At 41.6% G+C, this 19,549-nt stretch overlaps 1 protein-coding gene across 3 annotated transcripts in view; it reads left to right on the top strand.

The window, feature by feature from the left end:
* Positions 1–3,817: 3,817 nt before the first annotated feature.
* RAPGEF4 (Rap guanine nucleotide exchange factor 4) overlaps positions 3,818–19,549 on the top strand; it is a 314,193-nt gene continuing 298,461 nt past the window's right edge. For 2 of the 3 annotated variants that reach the window (XM_019022603.4, XM_019022604.4), the window contains exon 1: positions 4,367–4,571. In XM_019022603.4, the coding sequence (XP_018878148.3) occupies positions 4,507–4,571 (65 nt within the window). In that variant the 5' untranslated portion in view covers positions 4,367–4,506. Of the gene's footprint in view, positions 3,925–4,366; positions 4,572–19,549 lie in introns of those variants that run through there. The other variant, XM_019022605.4, reaches the window with a different exon arrangement.

A 19,549-nucleotide genomic window follows, 5' to 3' on the forward strand; every position in this document is an offset into this window, starting at 1 on the left:
GGTTTGGGCATTCTAATAGAAAGAATCTGGTACTTTCTATTACCTATAAGTGACCAAACAAGCTATATCCAGTGGCAGGGGTAGAATTGCCTTCACTGAGCAAGTTTAAAAGGACAGTGAGATAAAACATTAAAATTGCTTTTATGATTTCACCGAAGGAATACTGCGTCTTCATTGAATTGGTTGTATCACCAGCAGGAGTGATAGATGTGTTTTTATAACCTACCTTCCAATGAGGTACCTAAAACATGGTGAATCAGATTTTTCCCCATATACGGATATGAGTGAATGCCCAATCTATGATAGAATTTCCTGGATAATTTCTATGGGTTTCTCAGGAGACCCATCCCTCATATCCTTTATAGCCAAAACTTGCAATTTATAGATGTCAAAGCCCTTTAGCATAAGTGATCTCGACAGCTTATCACCACCAGGTCCCTGTGAAATGCAGAGAGCACCTAGTATTATTTGCACTATATGGAGAATAATAGCTAAGAGTTATTGAACACTCACTATGTGCTTGGCACTTATGCTAAATATCTTACAAATACCAAATTCATGTATAATACTATTAATTTCTCCACTCTACAGACGATGAAACGGAGTCTTAGGCTAAGTAGTTAATTTAAGGCCAAACATTTAGTAGAAGATATGACTGCAATTTGAACTTGGCTGCCTGCCTTCAAATTCCTAACTTTGAACCTCTGCTCAGATGAACAAAATGGAAATCAGACATTTTAGCAACTCATTCGAGGATCTACATAGCATTAACAGATATTGGTCTTGTCTCATCCTTGTCTCATCCTTGTCTCATGGAGATCTTCAGTAGAGATCTTAGTTCTCTAGTAGAGAAAGAATTCACTAAACTATAGGAAGGAGATTAAACAGATAATACCTTTTCCAAGTGAAAAAACAAGTCTCAAAAGATAGTGTAAGTAAATTATAACTGTACACTAGAATATTTGGTGGCCAGGAAAAAATGTTTAAGGATTTTTTAAGGAAAGTAAAGCATTTTTCCGTTCCAATTGAAAAAGTAGCCTATAAACTATTAATGCTTTCAAGTCTGTTTGAATACATGTATCTATACACATACATATACGCACACATATACATACACATAGCTAGTTATATGTATGTGTTTGTGGGTACATGTATGATCATATCACTTCTAATTTTTAAGTTTTTTTAAATTTTTGTAGAGATGGGGGGGGTCTCACTATGTTGCCCTGGCTGGTCTTGAACTCCTGGCCTCAAGCAATCCTCCTGCCTTGGCCTCCCAAATTGTTGGGACTACAGATGTGAGCCACTGTGCTTGGCCTTGATTGTATCTTTTTATAATAGAAAAGTTTAGAATTAAATGCACTAAAATATTAACAGTATTACCTCTAGGTTATGGAATTATGGGTAATTTTTACTTTTTCTCCTATACTTTTCTCTGTTTCCCCCCAAAAGATCAATCATATTATTTTTCCTCTCCATATAGGTTTATTAATATTTTATTTACTTAACATTTTTATTGAGATAATTTGCATACTGTAAAATTCACTCATTTTAACTATACCATTTGATGATTGTTATTAAATTTATAGAGTTGTGTATCCATCACCACAGTTCAATTTTAGATCATTTCTAGAGGATCTCTCAGGACCATCTGCAGTCATCCCTTATTCCCACCTCCCAGGCTTGGGCAGTCCCTAATCTATTTTCCATCTCTATAGATTCGCTTTTTCTGGAAGTTTCACATAAATAGGATCATACAGCATATGCTCTTTTGGGACTGACATATATTATGTTCTTTTAAAGAGAGGGAAATGAATAAATATTCTTTGGTTCTTTGCCTTTCCCATCCAATCCAAGCAAAAGCCCGTTTTCTTCCTCTTAATACTATAATAACTAATTATCAACAGAGTTTCCTTTACTCCTGTAGTTCTTGACCAGCAATAAAATCCCTTTCAGATCACAAGATAATCTATAGGACAGTAAAGCTATTCCTGATGTTTTAAGGATCTCTATTTTTTAATTCCTCACACATTTCTCTATTTTTACATTAAAAAACTGATTTATAACTATTTTGTTCTTACCCTCTGGACAGTCATTGTAGACATGCCCTATACTCCCATTCTATTGCCAGAAACAGGGACACCATCACTGATGTGCAAGGGTTTGGAATCAGACAGACCCAAATTCCACTCCGGGGCCCCATCTCCTGTAGCTGGGTTATGGACCCTTCCTGAGTTCAGTGTCTTAGTGAGTATCTTGGAGTTACTTGTACCTACCTCCAGGACTGGATGAAGACATGAGCATGCTCTGGACAAGCTAGTGATTGTTGATTCTCCTTCGAAAGGATGTTCTTTAAATAAGTCTTCAACTTCTCTTTAGAGAAAAGGCAGGGCCCCCACACAGCAAAACAAAGGCCTTGCAGTTCATCAGAGCTACACTCCTTAAAATGCACTGTGGACTCCTCGAGGGTCTCACTCTCACTCCCAGCAGCTCATCAGTGTCTTCCTTCCAATCCAATTAACACTCTCCCTGAAAGTACTGATACATATCATTTTCAATATTTCACTACATTTTCAAGGATATTTATTGCTGTTTGTGGAGTAGTGTCTTTCTGGCTCTGCCTCATAGAGTGTTCTGAAGATTAAATGGGATCACACATGTAAGGAGTACTGCACAGGGTCTAACACTCAGTGGATGTTCAATAAATGGCGACTATTATTAGTATCATAACCAAAGCTATGGCAACTCTGAGCCTCTGTGTGATGACAGGTGATGTGCAGCTCCTTTCTCCTCTAGCTCCTTACCTGGAAACCTTCTTTGCAGAAAGGCATTTTCAGAAAGCTTTTGGTGACCTTGAAACATTCTCAGGTGCTCTCTGATGTCTTTATAAATGAAACTTAATATATATGGGAGATACAGTTCCTCCTTCATACCTGTATAGTAAAAAAGCCACAACATAAATACCTTTGGTTAATCTTTCTATAGTATATTATTTTAAATATTACCATAAACATGATAGAAATTAACAGAATGAAGGTTAACTGGGGGAAAAGCCCTGAGCAGGGAGGGAGGAGTTGCTGTGGGAACACTGTGGCAGGTCTGAAACTAGATCCTGGCTATCCAGCAGAGGGAAATGGCACATTTTTGGAGGCTTTTATATCATGGTAATAATTGTTTAATTAGGATCAAAGCATCCCAGAAAGCACTTGCTCTTTCCTTCTCTCCAGTCCCCTTGACTCTCCCCTGAGCAGGGTTGGATAGGAGGTTTGGTGGGGGAGGAGGCAGGGAACAGTAGAAGAAAGCAATGCTATGTCCCTTTCCCCCATTGTCTGGCCCCAAATGTAGTGCCATAAATATCAAAACAGTGCTTGGTAATAGTCCAAAACATTTAACTTGTCCGCAAATTCCTAAACAACCATTGGCGTGTAATTTGGTTCTTGGCAGAGTGTAACTGAATAACTTGTAGACATGACATTTGTGTGAACATCTACAAGAGACAGGCCGTTATCACCACCCATTCAACACTCCAGCCAGAGGAAGAACAGCAAGGGGGCCAGCCATACAAGTAAACCTGCGCGTCCGGGGTCTCGGCCTGCATCCTCAAACTTCAGTTCTGCTGTGGCCCGGCTACTCCCCATTCTCAACTGTGTTTTCTTCACCATGCAGGTGATGGAAGCCCAGGCAGGCCCAGGGTTCAAGGCCAGTGACTTCAGCCTATCACCCCCTCAGACCACATCGGGCCCACCGGCCTCCTCCCTCCCTGCCCCCCAGCCCTGCCCGCACTGCCCCCCATTGCGCCCAGCCCTTCCTCACCCCGCAGGAGAAGCTGGCCTCTCATTCCTCACTGAGAGACTCGACGGGCGTCCCCACGCCAAGCCTTCCTCGCCCTCCCCTCCAGCCTTTTCTGAAGGGGAGACAGCAAAGGTGAGCAAGCAACCGCCGGCAAGTTTCGACAGCTGCTGAGGAAGACTCATGGGTTTCTAAGGAAACAGAGAGGCAGCAGCCATTTTAGTAGCATTTGCTGTATGAAAAATATATAGACACTGGCAGCCCTCTCCCCACTCCGCCTCGGCGCCTGCCCTCCCACCCCGCCTCAGAGGCCCCGGGGTGAGGGTGGGGCCCCAGTCTCCGAGGGACGCAGCGGCCACCTGTCGCAGGTGGCCGGCTACCGGGGTCGCCACCCCCAGTGTCCCCCAGCAGCGGGACCGCGGGGTCCCCACCCCGGGGCGGAATCCCCACCCACGGGCGCCGCAGTGCAGCGGCGGGCGGGCGGGCGGGCGACTCGGCCCTCCCCGCGCCCGCGTCCCGCCCCCCGGGTCCCCTCCCTCTCCCCACCGCCCCAGGCCGCGGGAGCCCGCGGGGAGGGCGGGCCTGTCGCAGCCGCGCTGGTCGCCAGGCGGCCGGGAGGAGCAGGGTCCGCGCGGCGGACGAGGCGGGGGCGGAGGCACAGGCAGAGCGAGCGCGGGAGGTCGCCGCAGCCAGGGACACCGCACGCCGCCGCTCAACATGGTCGCTGCGCACGCTGCCCATTCTTCCTCCTCTGCCGAGTGGATCGCCTGCCTGGATAAAAGGTAGCTCGGCCGGGGGCCGCAGCCGGGGGCCGAGCTCTGCGGTGCTGCCCGGGCCCCGAGACCGCCGCAGCTCCGCACCTGGGCGCAGCGCGGCCGGGCTGCGGGTGGCCGGGGTCCCCGAGCGGAGGAAGGGGTTGAGGTCCTCGTCCGGGAGACAGGAGGACAAGGATCCCCGCCTCTCGTGGGGTGCCAGCGGCATGAGATTATTACACGTGGTGGAGAAAATGCAGCGCATTAAGGGGAGAGAGCACCCACCTCTCCAACCCCCTGCCCCGCCGCGACTCCAGGCTCCGCTCCTGGGTGGGGGTTTATTTTCTCTTGGCATCACGGGACAGAAGAATCGATGCATACCCTTTCCGGCTATTCAGACCTTGCGGGGTATGAAGTTTTAAAGAGGGGTGGGGGCACCGGCAGGTGCAGAGTAACATTCTTTTTTTGTTCTTGAAAGCAAAGTGTGAGGGACCCGGTGGAGCTGTCGAATCCTTTGCTGAAATTCACAGCTCTCTGCCCCCGCAGTCGCTCGCTCAAGGTCTGTGTTAGAGAAGGTCATTTGGGAGGCTGCTTTCGTCTTAATACCTGCTTCTCGGGAAAAGATCTTTACGCTAAAAAAAATTAAAACCATAAAGCATGTAACTCCCGACGACAGCTCTCTCTAAGGAGGATGTGTGTGTTAACAGTGGATTGCAGTTGTTTCCAGGCTCTGACAGCATAATTTTCTGTTTGTCCAGATTGCAGGTTTAGCAGTAAACATTACACAGTATGTTAGCAATTATAGCTTATTACCCTGATTAAAAGGTGATGCATCTGAACTTTTAAGAACTGAGCAAGAAATCTTGCAGAGTGAACTGCCTCTGAATTTCGGAGTTTGATGCAGAAGGGCAATGATTCACGTCTTGCAGCTATCTGCATGACATCTCTATTTGCATTTGTGTGAAATATTTTGTGCTCTGCCATATTGAAAAATTTTCAATTAACAGATTCGTAACCAGATCAAAATTGAAAATCTTAAGTGTGACGTGCTTTGCATACTCTATTATAGGCCTTTGTTGAAAAATATTAAGTAATTTGAGAAAAGCTAAATGTAGCTCATTTGAAAAGCTTAATATATCTGAGAAATAATCTTGACTTTCAATTACCACTCAGTAGCAAGATTTTTTGGCAGGCAGTGCCCTATTTATGTCTAAAATGATATGTACTAATATTAGAAGAGTTGCATGCAATAAATAGTAAGAGAATTAAAGTAATGGTTAAATCACACAGGATTATGTAGAAGAACTAAGAGCATTTAAAGTATAGAGGTTGTTAATGTGATAAGTATCTAAATTTAATAGTTCAGGAAAAAGGAATTATATGGGATTCAAGATCTTGCACTTAACCTATAAATAGTAGTGCTTCCTTATGAGCAAAATTTTTAGATAATAGATAACATATTTCTATGTGTAGAAATGCATGGCATGGCATTTTTTGAACAGTCGGTAATTCACTGGAAACCCGTTAGTCAATAAGAAGTACTTATGGCAAAATCATAGAGCAATACTAACACAAGTGGGACATATTCGACTCTCTCTTTTCATAATGTGTATCTGCCTAAATGATTTTGCTTGAAATGGATTTTTTAGAGCATGGTGCCCCCATTTAATGCCACCATTCATAATGGGAAAAAAATCTAGGAAAAAAAAAAAACCCTTCACAGATACTGAGCCTAGCATCAGAAGAGTCAGATGAGTGGACAGATCAATAAGTTAAGGGTTTTAGGCACAGAGCTGTTACCAGTTCTGATATTGGACATGTCACTTTTATTTCCTTGAGTGTCTGAAAAATGAGGATAGGACTATCAGGGATAAGTGGACAAATGGAAGAAGAAAAAAAAGGTGAAATAGTTTGAAAACTGTGAGTGCCATGTAGGCTTTTTGTTTTGTGGTATTAAAAGAACTTTGCATGTTCTGCAGTGTTCATGCCAGAATTAATTCCAATGAGGAACAGTTTAGGGCAGCAATCTCATTGTATGAAGGCCATGGGGGGACTTGTTTTGGAGTTGTGTTTTTACTTAGATTGTTTATTTATTTATTTTTTTAAGGAAAGGAGAAAGGTTGAGAGTGTTTATGGAAGTTGGCTAGGGAAGCCCCCTGAAACCCCTGTTTAGTGGAGACACTGCCCTCAGTGTTTCTGAGAAATGCTATCTTGATCCTCTTTTCCAGGCACTGTGAAATGCTATCTTGATCCTCTTTTAAATGCTATCTTGATCTTCTTTTCCAGGCACTGTGCTGGGCACTGGGGATGCAACAAAATATGAGAGTTGCTTATAGGCTTAGAGGGTAGGGGAGATTGGTGGTGGGACGGCTCTATAAACAGCTAACCACAATGCAATAGTAAGTGCTTTAATGGAGATGTATAAAGTGCTTTGGGAATGCAGATGAGAGAGTTATCAAGATGCTTCCATAGGTGTCCTGCCTAGAACTCAGAGGCTGAGAACAATTTTACCAGGCAGAGAATAGGGAGGGCATGCCAGGGAGTGGTGTGGCATATGAATATGCTGATTTCTTCTCAACCACAAATTCCTCTTGTGACCAAATCTACAGTATAGGAATGTATGCTCTATTTTTATAAAATCTTTTTTATTATGGACATTTTCAACCCTGCACAAAAGAGAAAGTACAATGAACCCATGTGGGTTCACTTGGGAATATGATGCTGGGACCTTTCAACTGGGAAAAGGACGTAACTGGGAAACATAGTTCAAATATATGCCTCATTCAAGTGACAACTGTTGTGGATGGTGAAAAAAAGAGAAACCCTGGGACTGGAAATAAAAAGAGAGTTAAAAGAGAAAGTCTGCAGTAGTAAAGAAGTATGCAATGAAATTTGAAGTGAAACAAACAAAACCCAAGGAAAATAGAGCCTTAAAGTGTTTGTTAGGAATGCCTAGAAAGCTATCATAGACAGGACAATACTTGCAAGTGGGGAAGGGTGTTGCAAGTGTTGTAGATATGTAGATTAGATTAAAGAAAGAAAATCTATAGCTTTTTATGTATCAAGCATCCACCGTCTTGGACTATGGTGGGACTGAGGAGATGAGGGTCTACAAATACTAATCTTAAAACCAGAAAGACAGGACATTGAACATTTGGATGGATAAACCAACATTGAAAAAAGTCTCAGCAGATGTATTGTTAGAGTAAAACAAGCTCACCACTATCTCAGGGATCTTACCATTTTTTTCTGAGGGGATGGCAACTAGGAACAAATTACATAGTTCCCACTATTTGGGACTTAAGGTAGGTAAAATGTCCTTTCTTTTTTTTTTTAAGTGTGCTGACCATTGTTTAAGTTTTTTTGTTTTTGTTTTTGTTTTTTTGAGATGGAGTCTCACTCTGTCACCCAGGCTGGAGTGCAACGGTGCGATCTTGACTCACTGCAACCTCCCCCTCCTGGTTTCAAGTAATTCTCATGTCTCAGCCTCCCGAGTAGCTGGGATTACAGGCACACACCACCATGCCTGCCTAATTTTTGTATTTTTATAGAGACAGGGTTTCACCATGTTGGTCAGGCTGGTCTTGAACTCCTGACCTCAGCTGATCCGCTCGCCTTGGCCTCCCAAAGTGCTGGGAATACAGGTGTGAGCCACCACAACCGGCCCATTGTTTAATTTTAATGAAAATATTTTTCCCGTAAGATTTTAAATTTGCCAACTGTGAACTTCAGATCCACTTATAAGTCCTAGTTCTCAGGGTTGGTAAAGGAGTATTATGAAGGGACAGGGACCATACACATTCATGTAGTATAGCGACTCATTGCTGGCATTCATCATGATGGGACAGACATTGACAAACTATGGCCTGTGGGCCAGATCTGACAGCTTGCCCGTATGTCTCGTGGGCTAAGAATGGTTTTCACATTCCTGAATGGTTGGAAATAAATCAAAAGAAGAGTAGTATTTTGTGACCCATGAAATTCAGATGAAATTCAAATTTCAGTGTCTATAAACAAAGTTTGATTGGAACATAGCCATGCTCATTTGGTTACATATTGTCTACAGCTGCTTTCCCGCTGCAGTGGCAGAGTTGAGTAGCTGCAATGGAGACTGTGGGCCCACAGAGCTTGAAATATTTACTATGTGGACCTTTACAGAAAAAGTTTGCCATCTTTTGTTATAGATGAAAGAACCTATCTAAGTGATTGACAGTGAAACCACTGGAGATGAAAGAAATCGTTTTCATTTGGAAAGGAGTTCACAGTGTTTGGTTTCTTGTTCTTTAATTAGAAGTATAGGTTGGAGAAAGGTTCTCAGTTGACTGGCTTATTTGAGGAACACTGGCTGTCACAGCCAAAGCAGATGATGAAGTTAACATGGTTATTCAAAAGGTTGTGATCTTTCAAAGGCAGCAGATGATTTTTTTTTAAGTATTCGTGTTTCAGTTTAAAAATACTCCATGGACAGTTTCCATCTGACTTGCCCCCAAATAGATGTTATTTTAGCTATTTTGATTAGGTTGAATTCGAGCGAAAGAAATCAAGGAACAAATTTGTTAAGAACCAAAATGCTTTGTAGCACACATGGTGAGAGAAGATAACTCAGATATCAAAGAAGCATCAGACATGGGTCCACCCTTGAGAAATGCAGAGGATCAAAGAAGCACACAGAGCAGAAAGGGGTCCCTGGAGGAGGCTAGTATCTACTAGCCATGTCCCAAGGGATGACATTACCCCGGTACATCCTCCAGGGCTCAGGCTGGTCTTGCAATCTCAGAATACTGACTTGTTAGCACATCAAAAATTAATGTATCTTTCAGCGACAGATACACAGGTACCAGACTCTCAGAGACTCTAAAAGCCAGAAAGACAGTTTATTAATTTGACAATAAGATCTGTCACATCAGAGAAGTGGACACTCACGTCCTTTGGCTAATGTATTCTTCCTCTAAGTAAGCCATATGGGAAATCCAATTATTCTCAGAAGTCCGTTTTCTGCATTTACAATGAGAAGCCAAGCTGCCAGGAGGTCAGGATGCTTACATCTTCTGGCCTGTACAGGAGTACATCCTCTTCCTAGAGCAACAGAGCCTGGGAATTGGATGATAATGAGAAGGCAGTTCTGGGAATCGTCCAGGACAGCGTGGCTGCCACCTTTTCCAGTCAGATCACCATTACCTGTGGTCTCACAGCACACTTTGGTCCCACTCTGTAATAACATAGCACAAGTCCGATTCCATTGTAATGGCCTGCTTACTTCTCTTTTCACATCACTTGACTTTAGTCCATATATTTTATTCATCATTTTATCTTCAGCTTCAGTGCAGTGCCCTGACTAGAGAAGGTGCTAATGGGCCCAGGGCAAGATGGCCACAGGCATCCTTCTCCTCAGGGATGATGGCCTCTGTAACCCAAAAAGGCCCTGCCATTGGGCCCTTTGCTGGGGAAGGGCGTGGGTGACACCATCCACATCTGCCTCTGTTGCTTCTTCTATGTTTTTTGGCTAATGTGAATACTTTTTTAAAAATGACACTGCATAGCTCTAATCTAATCTATTCTTCCTCCTTAAATCCTCACCCACCTTTGAAAAAAAAACTAACATCTTTTTATTGTGGAAAAAATCAAAATATACAAAAAGAAGAAATAGCAGTATGATTCTTAATTCTTTTTGTTTGTGTGTGTGTGTGTTTTTAGACAGGGTCACTCTGTCACCCAGGCTGGAAGGCAGTGGTTTGATCACAACTCACTGCATCCTTGACCTCCTGGGTTCAAACGATCCTCCTGCCTCAGCTTCCTGAGTAGCTGGGACCACAGATGTGTATCTCCATGCCTGGCTAATTTTAAAAATTTTTTATAGAGATGGAGTCTCCCTATGTTGCCCAGGCTGGTCTCAAACTGCTGGGCTGAAGTGATCTCCCCACCTTGGCCTCCCAAAGTGCTGGGACTATAGGCTTAAGCCACTGTGCCCAGCCAGTATGATCTGTGCCACCCCTTCCCCGGCTCCAACATCATCAACTTACAGCCAACCTTGTTTTGTTTATACCCTCACGCACTCCCCACTCCCCCCAGGATTATTTTCAAGCAAATCCCATGTATTTCATCTGTAAATATTTTAGTATATGTCTCTAAAAGGTAGTGATTTTTTATAAAGAAAACAATACCACACACATTAAACAACTTGACATTAGTTCTCTAATATAATCAATTATTCAGTCAGTGTTCAAATGTCCCCATTTACCTCATAACTTTCTTTTTTGCAGTGTGTTTGTATCAAGAGCCAAATAAGTTGCATTTAGTTGATATGTCTATAGGTCTGGGTTCTCTCTTTCTCTCTTTTTCTTCCTTGTAATACATTTCTTGAAGAAACTGGGTTGTTGTTGTTTTTTTCAGTCTGAATTTTCATTGTACCTCCATGCAGTTTTTTAAAACATGTTCCTTTGTCCCTTGTATTTCCTGTAAATTGGTATTTGGGTCTAGAGTTTGACTTTTTGGTAAGAATGCATCACAGAAGTGTTATATATTTCCATAATGAGGTATATAATGTCAAGTGATCTCTTTTCATAATGTTAGCAATATATTGTTTTTAAAGTTTAATGCTTGGGAATTATCTATTTGCAATTTATTGGGAGACATTTCACTGTGGCCTCAAATACATGGGAGCACATGACATATATATTTGGAGTAATCTGAGAACAATACAACCTCATATGTAATTAGGGTTAAATTCTGTCGTGCTGATTTTACTTGCTTTAATCTATTAGGACAGGAAAGTTTAGCCAGACCTGGACTCCCTCAGACTGGGGATACATGTAGGATTGGTGTGCTCAATCCACACCCTTGATCCTGCTGCCTGGTCTCCTGCATGCAGCCTGGGAGCTGGAAAGAGTCTTCAGAGGAAAAGCGGTGCTTAGCAAAGCAAATCCAGCCTCTTTGTCTTAGTTGGAGTTCTCTCAAATGGATTTCTGGCCCCTCCTGTGAGGTGGGACTGGCAGATACCTTTTGTTGGAATTTCCCATGAGCTTAGAAGATTTTATGGCCCTCTCATCGTAGCTGCTTATTGTCCTGCACCACCTCCTCACACCCCATGCAGCTAGTTTTTCTTCAGTCAGAATAAAATCACGTTTGTGCATCCTCAACAGTGGTCAGTGAGAGTGGGTTTTTCCTCCAGTACTTTCACGTCACAGATGAGGGAGAGACTGCCCTAGGAGTACTGAGAGACTGAGGAAAGAGAAAGAGGATGGAAAGAACTGGGTGGGGAGGGAGACAGCGAGAGATCCAGCTGAACATCTGACAGAAAACAATCTGGCTGACGAGCGGAGGTGGACAATCCTGGCGTGTTGACTCAGCTGCATCCGTGTGCACCCGCTTGCTTCCCCTGCCCCAGAAGAAAAACAAAGTGCTGCCACTACTCTTTTCTCTCCATGCCAGCTCTTTCTTGGCGCACCTATCTGTTTCCTTTGCTGTAACTGCGCAGATTCCTTAAACTCTGTATCTGTGGCTTATCTTCTAGACCAGATGTATTTTTGTCTGTTGGATATTCCCACATGAATATCCCATTAATATTTTGTGGGGCAGACATTGTTTTCCTTCACCTACCTCTGCTATAGAGGCTGGAAAAACAACATACTTATTTTCCCAATCTTCCTTCAGGTGAGGTGTCCATGTGACACTGTCTGGCCAATGAGACATAGCAGAAGTCTACAGGAGGCCTCCAGGGAAGCTCTTGCTTTACCCGTGTATTTGATTTCCCCTTCCTCTCTTCTTTCTGCCTGGAGTTACTACCCGAGGCCTGGGCCTGTGGCAGCCATCTTGTAATCCCAGGAGCAAGTGCCCAGAGAAACACAGAGCCCCCAGTTCTGACTTTGTCCACCTGCTGAACCCAGATCAGTAGTTACCCACCTTCAGATTTTTGTTTTGTGAAGAAAAAAGCCCTATTTCTCTAAAGTATTCTTTGTTTGGTGTTCTATCATTCGCCATCAAAATGATCTCTAACCTAACAGATTGATACTTGTCTAAAGTTGACCTCATCTTTTTTAGCCCTGCTCCCCATTAGTTTCTCCTTCTTGCTTTACTATTTTATTTATGATGTCGTGACTTCCTCATTCTCAGAACTTTGAAGTTATCTGCATTTTCCCTTTCCTGTGTTCTTTTCCACATCTAACCAGTCACTAATTGTCTTGACTTTTATTCCACTTTTATTTCAGGGCCTTAGCATCTGGATCTCCCCGTTTTCTGTTTCCAGTCTGGAAAACATGATATAGTCAAATCAGCTTTGTCTTAGGATCAGCCAGACCTGGATTCAAATTCTGTCACCTCTACCCTCTAGCTATGTGATCTTGGCCAAGTTATTAATCTTTGTGAATCTCTGTTTTCACATCTTCAAATGAGATTCCCAGTGCCTACAGTAATGGCTATGTTGAGGTGTGTGAGCTAATGCAAACGTTGCGTGGTCATCTCTAGAGAGAAAATGTAGTGTAGAGGTTAAAAATTTAGGAGTCAGACTGTATAGGCTCAAACCCCAGTTTTAATTTTATTGATGGTGTAATTTTGGGCAAGTTATTTGGTTCTAGTAGTTACTTTATAGATTTATTGGGATTTTCCCTGTAGACAATCTTGAATGTGAATACTGGTAGTTTTACTTATTCTCTCTGATTTTTATGTCTTCTATTATTTATTTTTCTTGCCTTATTGCATTTGCCAGGAATGCCAGGACAAAATTGAATAGAAGGGGTGAGAATGGATGCTCTTGTTTTGGTTATGATCTTATAAAAAATAGTTTGCTATTTTGCCACATTAGTTGTCTTTCATGTAGTTGTTTTTTTTTTTTTAGCAAATTCCCTTTTCTGAAATTATTGAGATGATTATATTATTTTTCTGTTTTACTATAGTGAATTTACTTTGACTGAATTTCAAATGTTAAGCCAACCTTGCCTTCCTAGAATAGATACTACTTTGTCAACATGCATTATACTTTTTATATATTACTTTATTCAACTTACTAATATTTCATTAATGCTACTTTCATGTCAATTCATGAGGGATATTAGCCTATAACTTTCTTTTCTTATTTTAGTATCAGGATTATTCTGGCTTCATCAAGTGAATTAAGAAACATTTCCTTTTTTCCTATTTTTTTCCCTCTATTTTTAAATGAACTTATATAAGATCAATGCTATTTATTTTACAAATGTCTTATAGATATCATCTGGGCCAGGAGTTTTCTATATGAAAAGCTTTTTAATGACAAATTCAAACTGTAATAGAGGACTATTCAGGTTTTCTTTTCATGTCAGTTTTTATAGTTATTTCAAGGAGTTTGTCCATTTCATCTAAGTTATCAAATTTATTGACATAGAGTTGTTCATAGTATTCCTTATAATCCTTTTAATGCCATTAGGATATGTAGTGTTGTTCTGTCCTTTGTATCCCATATTGGTAATTTGTGTCTTTTTTTTTAAATTCATTCTTACTAGGAGCTTCCCAATTTTGTTAATATTTTAAAAGAAACAACTTTTAGTTGATTTACTGTGTTCTTTGAGAAATTTATTGATTTTTGCTCATTTTTCTTTCCTTTTTTCTCCTTACTTTGGGTTTAACTTATTCTTCTTTTTCTGGCTTCTTAAAGTGGAAACTTAGTTGGTTAATTTAAACTTTCTTCTTTACTAATATAAGCATTTCAGCTTCAATTTCTCATTTTCAACACAAAGAAGGAAGCACAGGTATTTTTTTATTCAGTACTTGTAAACTTAAACTATTTCTGCTGGAGAAGAACAATTAATCAAGCTGATACTGGGACCTCTTGACTCCCTCAGCCTCAAGAATATACTTTGCAATGTGGTGAACAATATCCTCAACAACATTCCAACAGTGATTCAGCAGTGAGTTTCACAGGCTCTTTAAATACAGCATAATTCTAAAGAAACATTAAGAAAGGGTAATTCTGCGAGGGGGCCAATATAATATACAGTTTTCAGGTGATCTGATTTAATCCAAGGAAAGATTTTAGTATATTTTAGAAATAGATGGATTGTGTTTCTTACTGGAAATCCACTATAAATATTGTTTTTTCACATTTGAGCCATTAATAATGATTATGATTGAGTTGCAATGACTTTGAAGTAATATTTTCCAATAGATACCTGGAATCATTCTATTCTGTGTTGTTGGCTGAATGAAGAGTAATAAGACTTTGGTGTCAGCCAAACTGGGGGAAAATTACATTCTTGTTTGGCTATCATTTGACCTTTATATTCCATTGCTTTATTTCGTTTCATGTATAATTTGGTAGCCAAACAAGAATGTGTGCCTTAATGGTGTTCCATCTCTTCTCTGTGAGGATGTGGGGGCACGGGTGTATTCTCAAGGAGGAACATTGGTGCCACTCTAACAAATAGAAAAATGGTGGTCAAGAGCCCACAGGTAATGCTACAGAACATAGCCCCTCTAATTGCAACTGTGGAAACCAAGGGACGTATGTTAATTGCACTGGAGTAATCTTAAAATGCTTATCCATGAGTGAAATAATTTTCTAAAAACACTTATTGAATAAAATTGATTGTACAATGTAAGCATATCAAAATGGATGACTTGCTGTATAGAAATATTACTTTTTTCTTTTTTTTTTTTTTTGAGACAGAGTCTTACTCTGTCGCCCAGGCTGGAGTGCAGTGGCATGATCTCAGCTCACTGCAAACTCCGCCTCCCGGGTTCAAGCGATTCTCCTGCGCCAGCCTCCCTAGTAGCTGGGATTACAGATGTCTGCCACCATGCCTGGCTAATTTTTGTATTTTTAGTAGAGACAGGGTTTCACCATGTTGGCCAGGCTGATCTTGAACTCCTGACCTCAGGTGATCTGCCCACCTCGGCCTCCCAAAGTGCTGGGATTACAGGCTTGAGCCACTGCGCCTGGCCAGAAATATTACTTATAAATTGGTGAAAAGTTCAAGAAACCCCCCCTTAATTAAATGGAGAAATAATTTTTATAGGCCCTTAGAAAAGACTTAATAGTTGAGATGTTGAAAACAAATAGAAAAGATCTTTGATGAGAAGCAGATATTACTCACAACTTAGTAACTTGATTCTTAGTATTATGTGAAATTTCAATTCTGTTTATACCCTAGATGAAGGCATTAATGTTTTCGCTTGTGTTTGGGGCAGCGTTAGAACAGCCTTATTCTTCTAGTCATTAATTTTTCATCTTCATTGAGGCAAAATTGACAAGTAAAAATTGTATAACTTTAAGATGTATGACTTGTTGCTTTGGAGTATGTATACATTGTGAAATAATTGCCACAATCAAGCTAATTAACATATTCATCACCTCATATAGTTACCTAGTATGTGTGTGTGGTGAGAACACTTAAGATCTACTCTCTTAGCAAATTGCAGTTTGAAATACAGTATTGTTAACTATGTTCACATTGTTGTATATTAGATCTCCTGAACGTATTCATCTTTTAATTTTAATTTTAATTTTATTTTTTGAGATAGGATCTCACTCTGTCACCCAGGCTAGAGTGCAGTGGCACAATCATAGCTAAGTGTAGCTTTGAATTCCTGGCTCAAGCGATCCCTCTGCCTTGACTTCCCAAGTAGCTGGGACTATAGGCACCTACCACCATGCCTGGAAAATTTTTTATTTTTAGTAGAGACATGGTCTTGCTGTGTTGCCCAGGCTGCTCAAACCCCTGGGCTTAAGCAATCCTCCTACCTTGGCCTGCCAAAGTGCTGGGATTACAGGCAGGAGCCACTGTGTCCAGCCCAGAATTTATTTATCTCCCATAACTGAAACTTTGTACCCCTTGACCAATATCTCCCCATTTCCTCTTCCCTTCAGCTCCCGGCAACCATCTTCTACTCTCTGCTTCTAGGAGTTTGAATATTTTAGATTCTATATGTAAGTAAGATCATGCAGTATTTGTCTTTCTGTGCCTGGCTTGTTTCACTTAGCGTACTGTCCTTTAGGTTCATCCATGTTGTCACAAATACCAAGGTTTCCTTTATTTTTAAGACGAAATAATATAATAATATTCATTGTGTATATATACACCACATTTTCTTTTTCCATTAATCTGTCAACAGACATTTAGGTTGTTTTCTTTCTTGGTTATTGTGAATAATGCTGCAATAAACAGAGAAATGCAGATATCTCTTCAAGATACTCATTTCATTTCCTTTGAATATGTACCCAGACATGGGCTTGCTGCATCGTAAAGTAGTTCTAATCTTAGTTTTGAGGAACCTCCATAAGTTTTCAATAACATACTAATTTACATTCTGTATTAGTCTGTTTTCATGCTGCTGAGAAAGACATACCTGAGATGGGGTAATTTATGAAGAAAAAGAGGTTTAATGGACTCATAGTTCCATGTGTCTGGGGAGGCCTTATAATCATGGCAGAAGGTGAAAGGCATGTCTTACATTAGTGGCAGGCAAGGGAGAGAAAGAACCAAGCAAAAGGGGTTTCCCTTTATAATACCATCAGATCTCATGAGACTTATCCACTACCACAGGAACAGAATTGGGGAAGCTGCCCCCATGATTCAGTTATCTCCCACCAGGTCCCCTCCCACAACACAAGGGAATTATGGGAGCTACAATTCAAGATAGATTTGGGTGGGGACACAGCCAAATCATATCATTCATTCTGCCCCAGCCTCTCCCAAATCTCATGTCCTCACATTTCAAAATCAATCATGCCTTCCCAATTGTTCCCCAGTGTTAACTCATTTCAGCATTAACTGAAAAGTCCACAGTCCAAAGTCTCATCTGAGACAAGGCAAGTCCCTTCTGCCTATGAGGCTGTAAAATCAAAAGCAAGTTAGTTACTTCCTAGATACAATGGGGTTACAGGTATTGGGTAAATACTACCATTCCGAATGGGAGACATTGGCCAAAACAAAGGAGCCACAGGCTGCATGCAAGTCCAAAATCCAGTGGGGCAGTCAAATCTTAAGACTCCAAAATGATCTCCGTTGACTCCACATCTCACTTCCAGGTCACGCTGATGCAAGAGGTGGGTCTCCATGGTCTTGGGCAGCCTGGCCCCTGTGGCTTTGCAGGGTACAGCCTCCTTCCCGGCTGCTTTCAGGGGCTGATGTTGAGTGTCTGTGGCTTTTCCAGGCACATAGTGCAAGCTGTTGGTGGATCTACCATTCTGGGGTTTGGAGGACAGTGGCCCTCTTCTCACAGCTCTGCTAGGCAGTGACCCAGTAGCGACTCTGAGTGGGGGCTTCAATCCCACATTTCCCTTCTGCATTGCCCTAGCAGGGGTTCTCCATGAGGGCCCTGCCCCTGCAGCAAGCTTCTGCCTGGACATCCAGGCATTTCCATACATCCCCCAAAATCTAGGAGGAAGTTTCCAAACCTCAGTTCTTGACTTCTGAACACCTGTAGGCTCAACACCATGTGGAAGCTGCCAAGGCTGGGGGCTTGCACCCTCTGAAGCTTTGGCCTAAGCTGTACCTCGGCCCCTTTTAGCCATGGATAGAGCAGCTGGGACAGCTGGGACGAAGGGCACCAAGTCCCTAGGCCGCACACAGCAGGGGGGCCCTGGGCCCAGCCCCCGAAAACCACTTTTTCCTCCTAGGCCTCCAGGCCATTGATGGGAGAGGCTGCTGCAAAGGTCTCTGACGTGCCCTGGAGACGTTTTTCTCCATTGTCTTGCTGACTAACATTTGGCTCCTCATTACTTGTGCAAATTTCTGCAGCCAGCATGAATTTCTCCTCAGAAAATGGGCTTTTCTTTTCTCTTGCATCATCGGGCTGCGAATTTCCCGAACTTTTACGCTCTGTTTCCCTTTTAAAACTGAATGTTTTTAATCCCCCCAAGTCATTTCTTGAGTGCTTTGCCACTTTGAAATTTCTTCTGCTAGATACCCTAAATCATCCCCCTCAAATTCAAAGTTCCACGAATCTCTAGGGCATGGGCAAAATGCTGCCGGTTTCTTTGCTAAAACATAGCAAGAGTCACCTTTACTCCAGTTCCCAACAAGTTCGCCATCTCCTTCTGAGACCACATCAGCCTGGATTTCATTGTTTATATCATTATCAACATTTTAGTCAAAGCCATTCAACAAGTCACTAGGGAGTTCCAAACTTTCCCACATTTTCCTGTCTTCTTCTGAGCCCTCCAAACTATTCCAACTTCTGCCTGTTACCCAGTTCCAAAGTCACTTCCACATTTTCAGCTATCTTTTCAGCAGCACCCCACTCTCCTGGTACCAATTTACTGTATTAGTCTCTGTTTATGCTGCTGATAAAGACATATCCGAGACTGGTTAATTTATAAAGAAAAAAAGGTTTAATGGACTCACAATTCCACGTGGCTGGGGAGGCCTCACAATCATGGCAGAAGGTGAAAGGCACCTCTTATATTGGCGGCAGGCAAGAGAGAGAATTAGAACCAAGCAGAAGCGTTTTTTTTTCCCTTTATAAAACCATCAGATGTTGTGAGACTTATCCACTACCACAAGAACAGTATGGGGGAAACTGCTCCCATGATTCAATTATCTCCTGCCAGGTCCCCTCCCGCAACACATAGGGATTATGGAAGCTACAATTCAAGATGAGATTTGGGTGAGGACACAGCCAAACCATATCACATTCCCACCAACAGTGCACAGAGGTTCCCTTTTCTCCATGTCCTCAATGACACTTGTTATTTTATGTCTTTCTGGTAATAGCCATTCTAACAGGTGTGACATTGTTTTTCACTGTAGTTTTGATTTGCATTTCTCTGATGATTAGTAACGTTGAGCACCTTTTCATACACCTGTTCACCATTTGTTTGTCTTCTTTGGAAAAATGTCTATTCAGGTGTTTTGCCCGTTAAAAAAGTCAGATTACTTGTTTTTTTTGGTATCAAATTATATAGGTTCCTTATGTATTTTGAGTATTAACCCTTTATCAGATATATCATTTGCAAATATTTTCTCCCATTTTATAGGTTGAATTTTTTATTGTATTGATTGTTTTGCTGTGCAGTCATTAGTTATTTATTGGACATG

The sequence above is a fragment of the Gorilla gorilla genome, chromosome 11 (genome assembly GCF_029281585.2).
Source record: "Gorilla gorilla gorilla isolate KB3781 chromosome 11, NHGRI_mGorGor1-v2.1_pri, whole genome shotgun sequence".
In the NCBI taxonomy this organism is placed as follows: domain Eukaryota; kingdom Metazoa; phylum Chordata; class Mammalia; order Primates; family Hominidae; genus Gorilla; species Gorilla gorilla.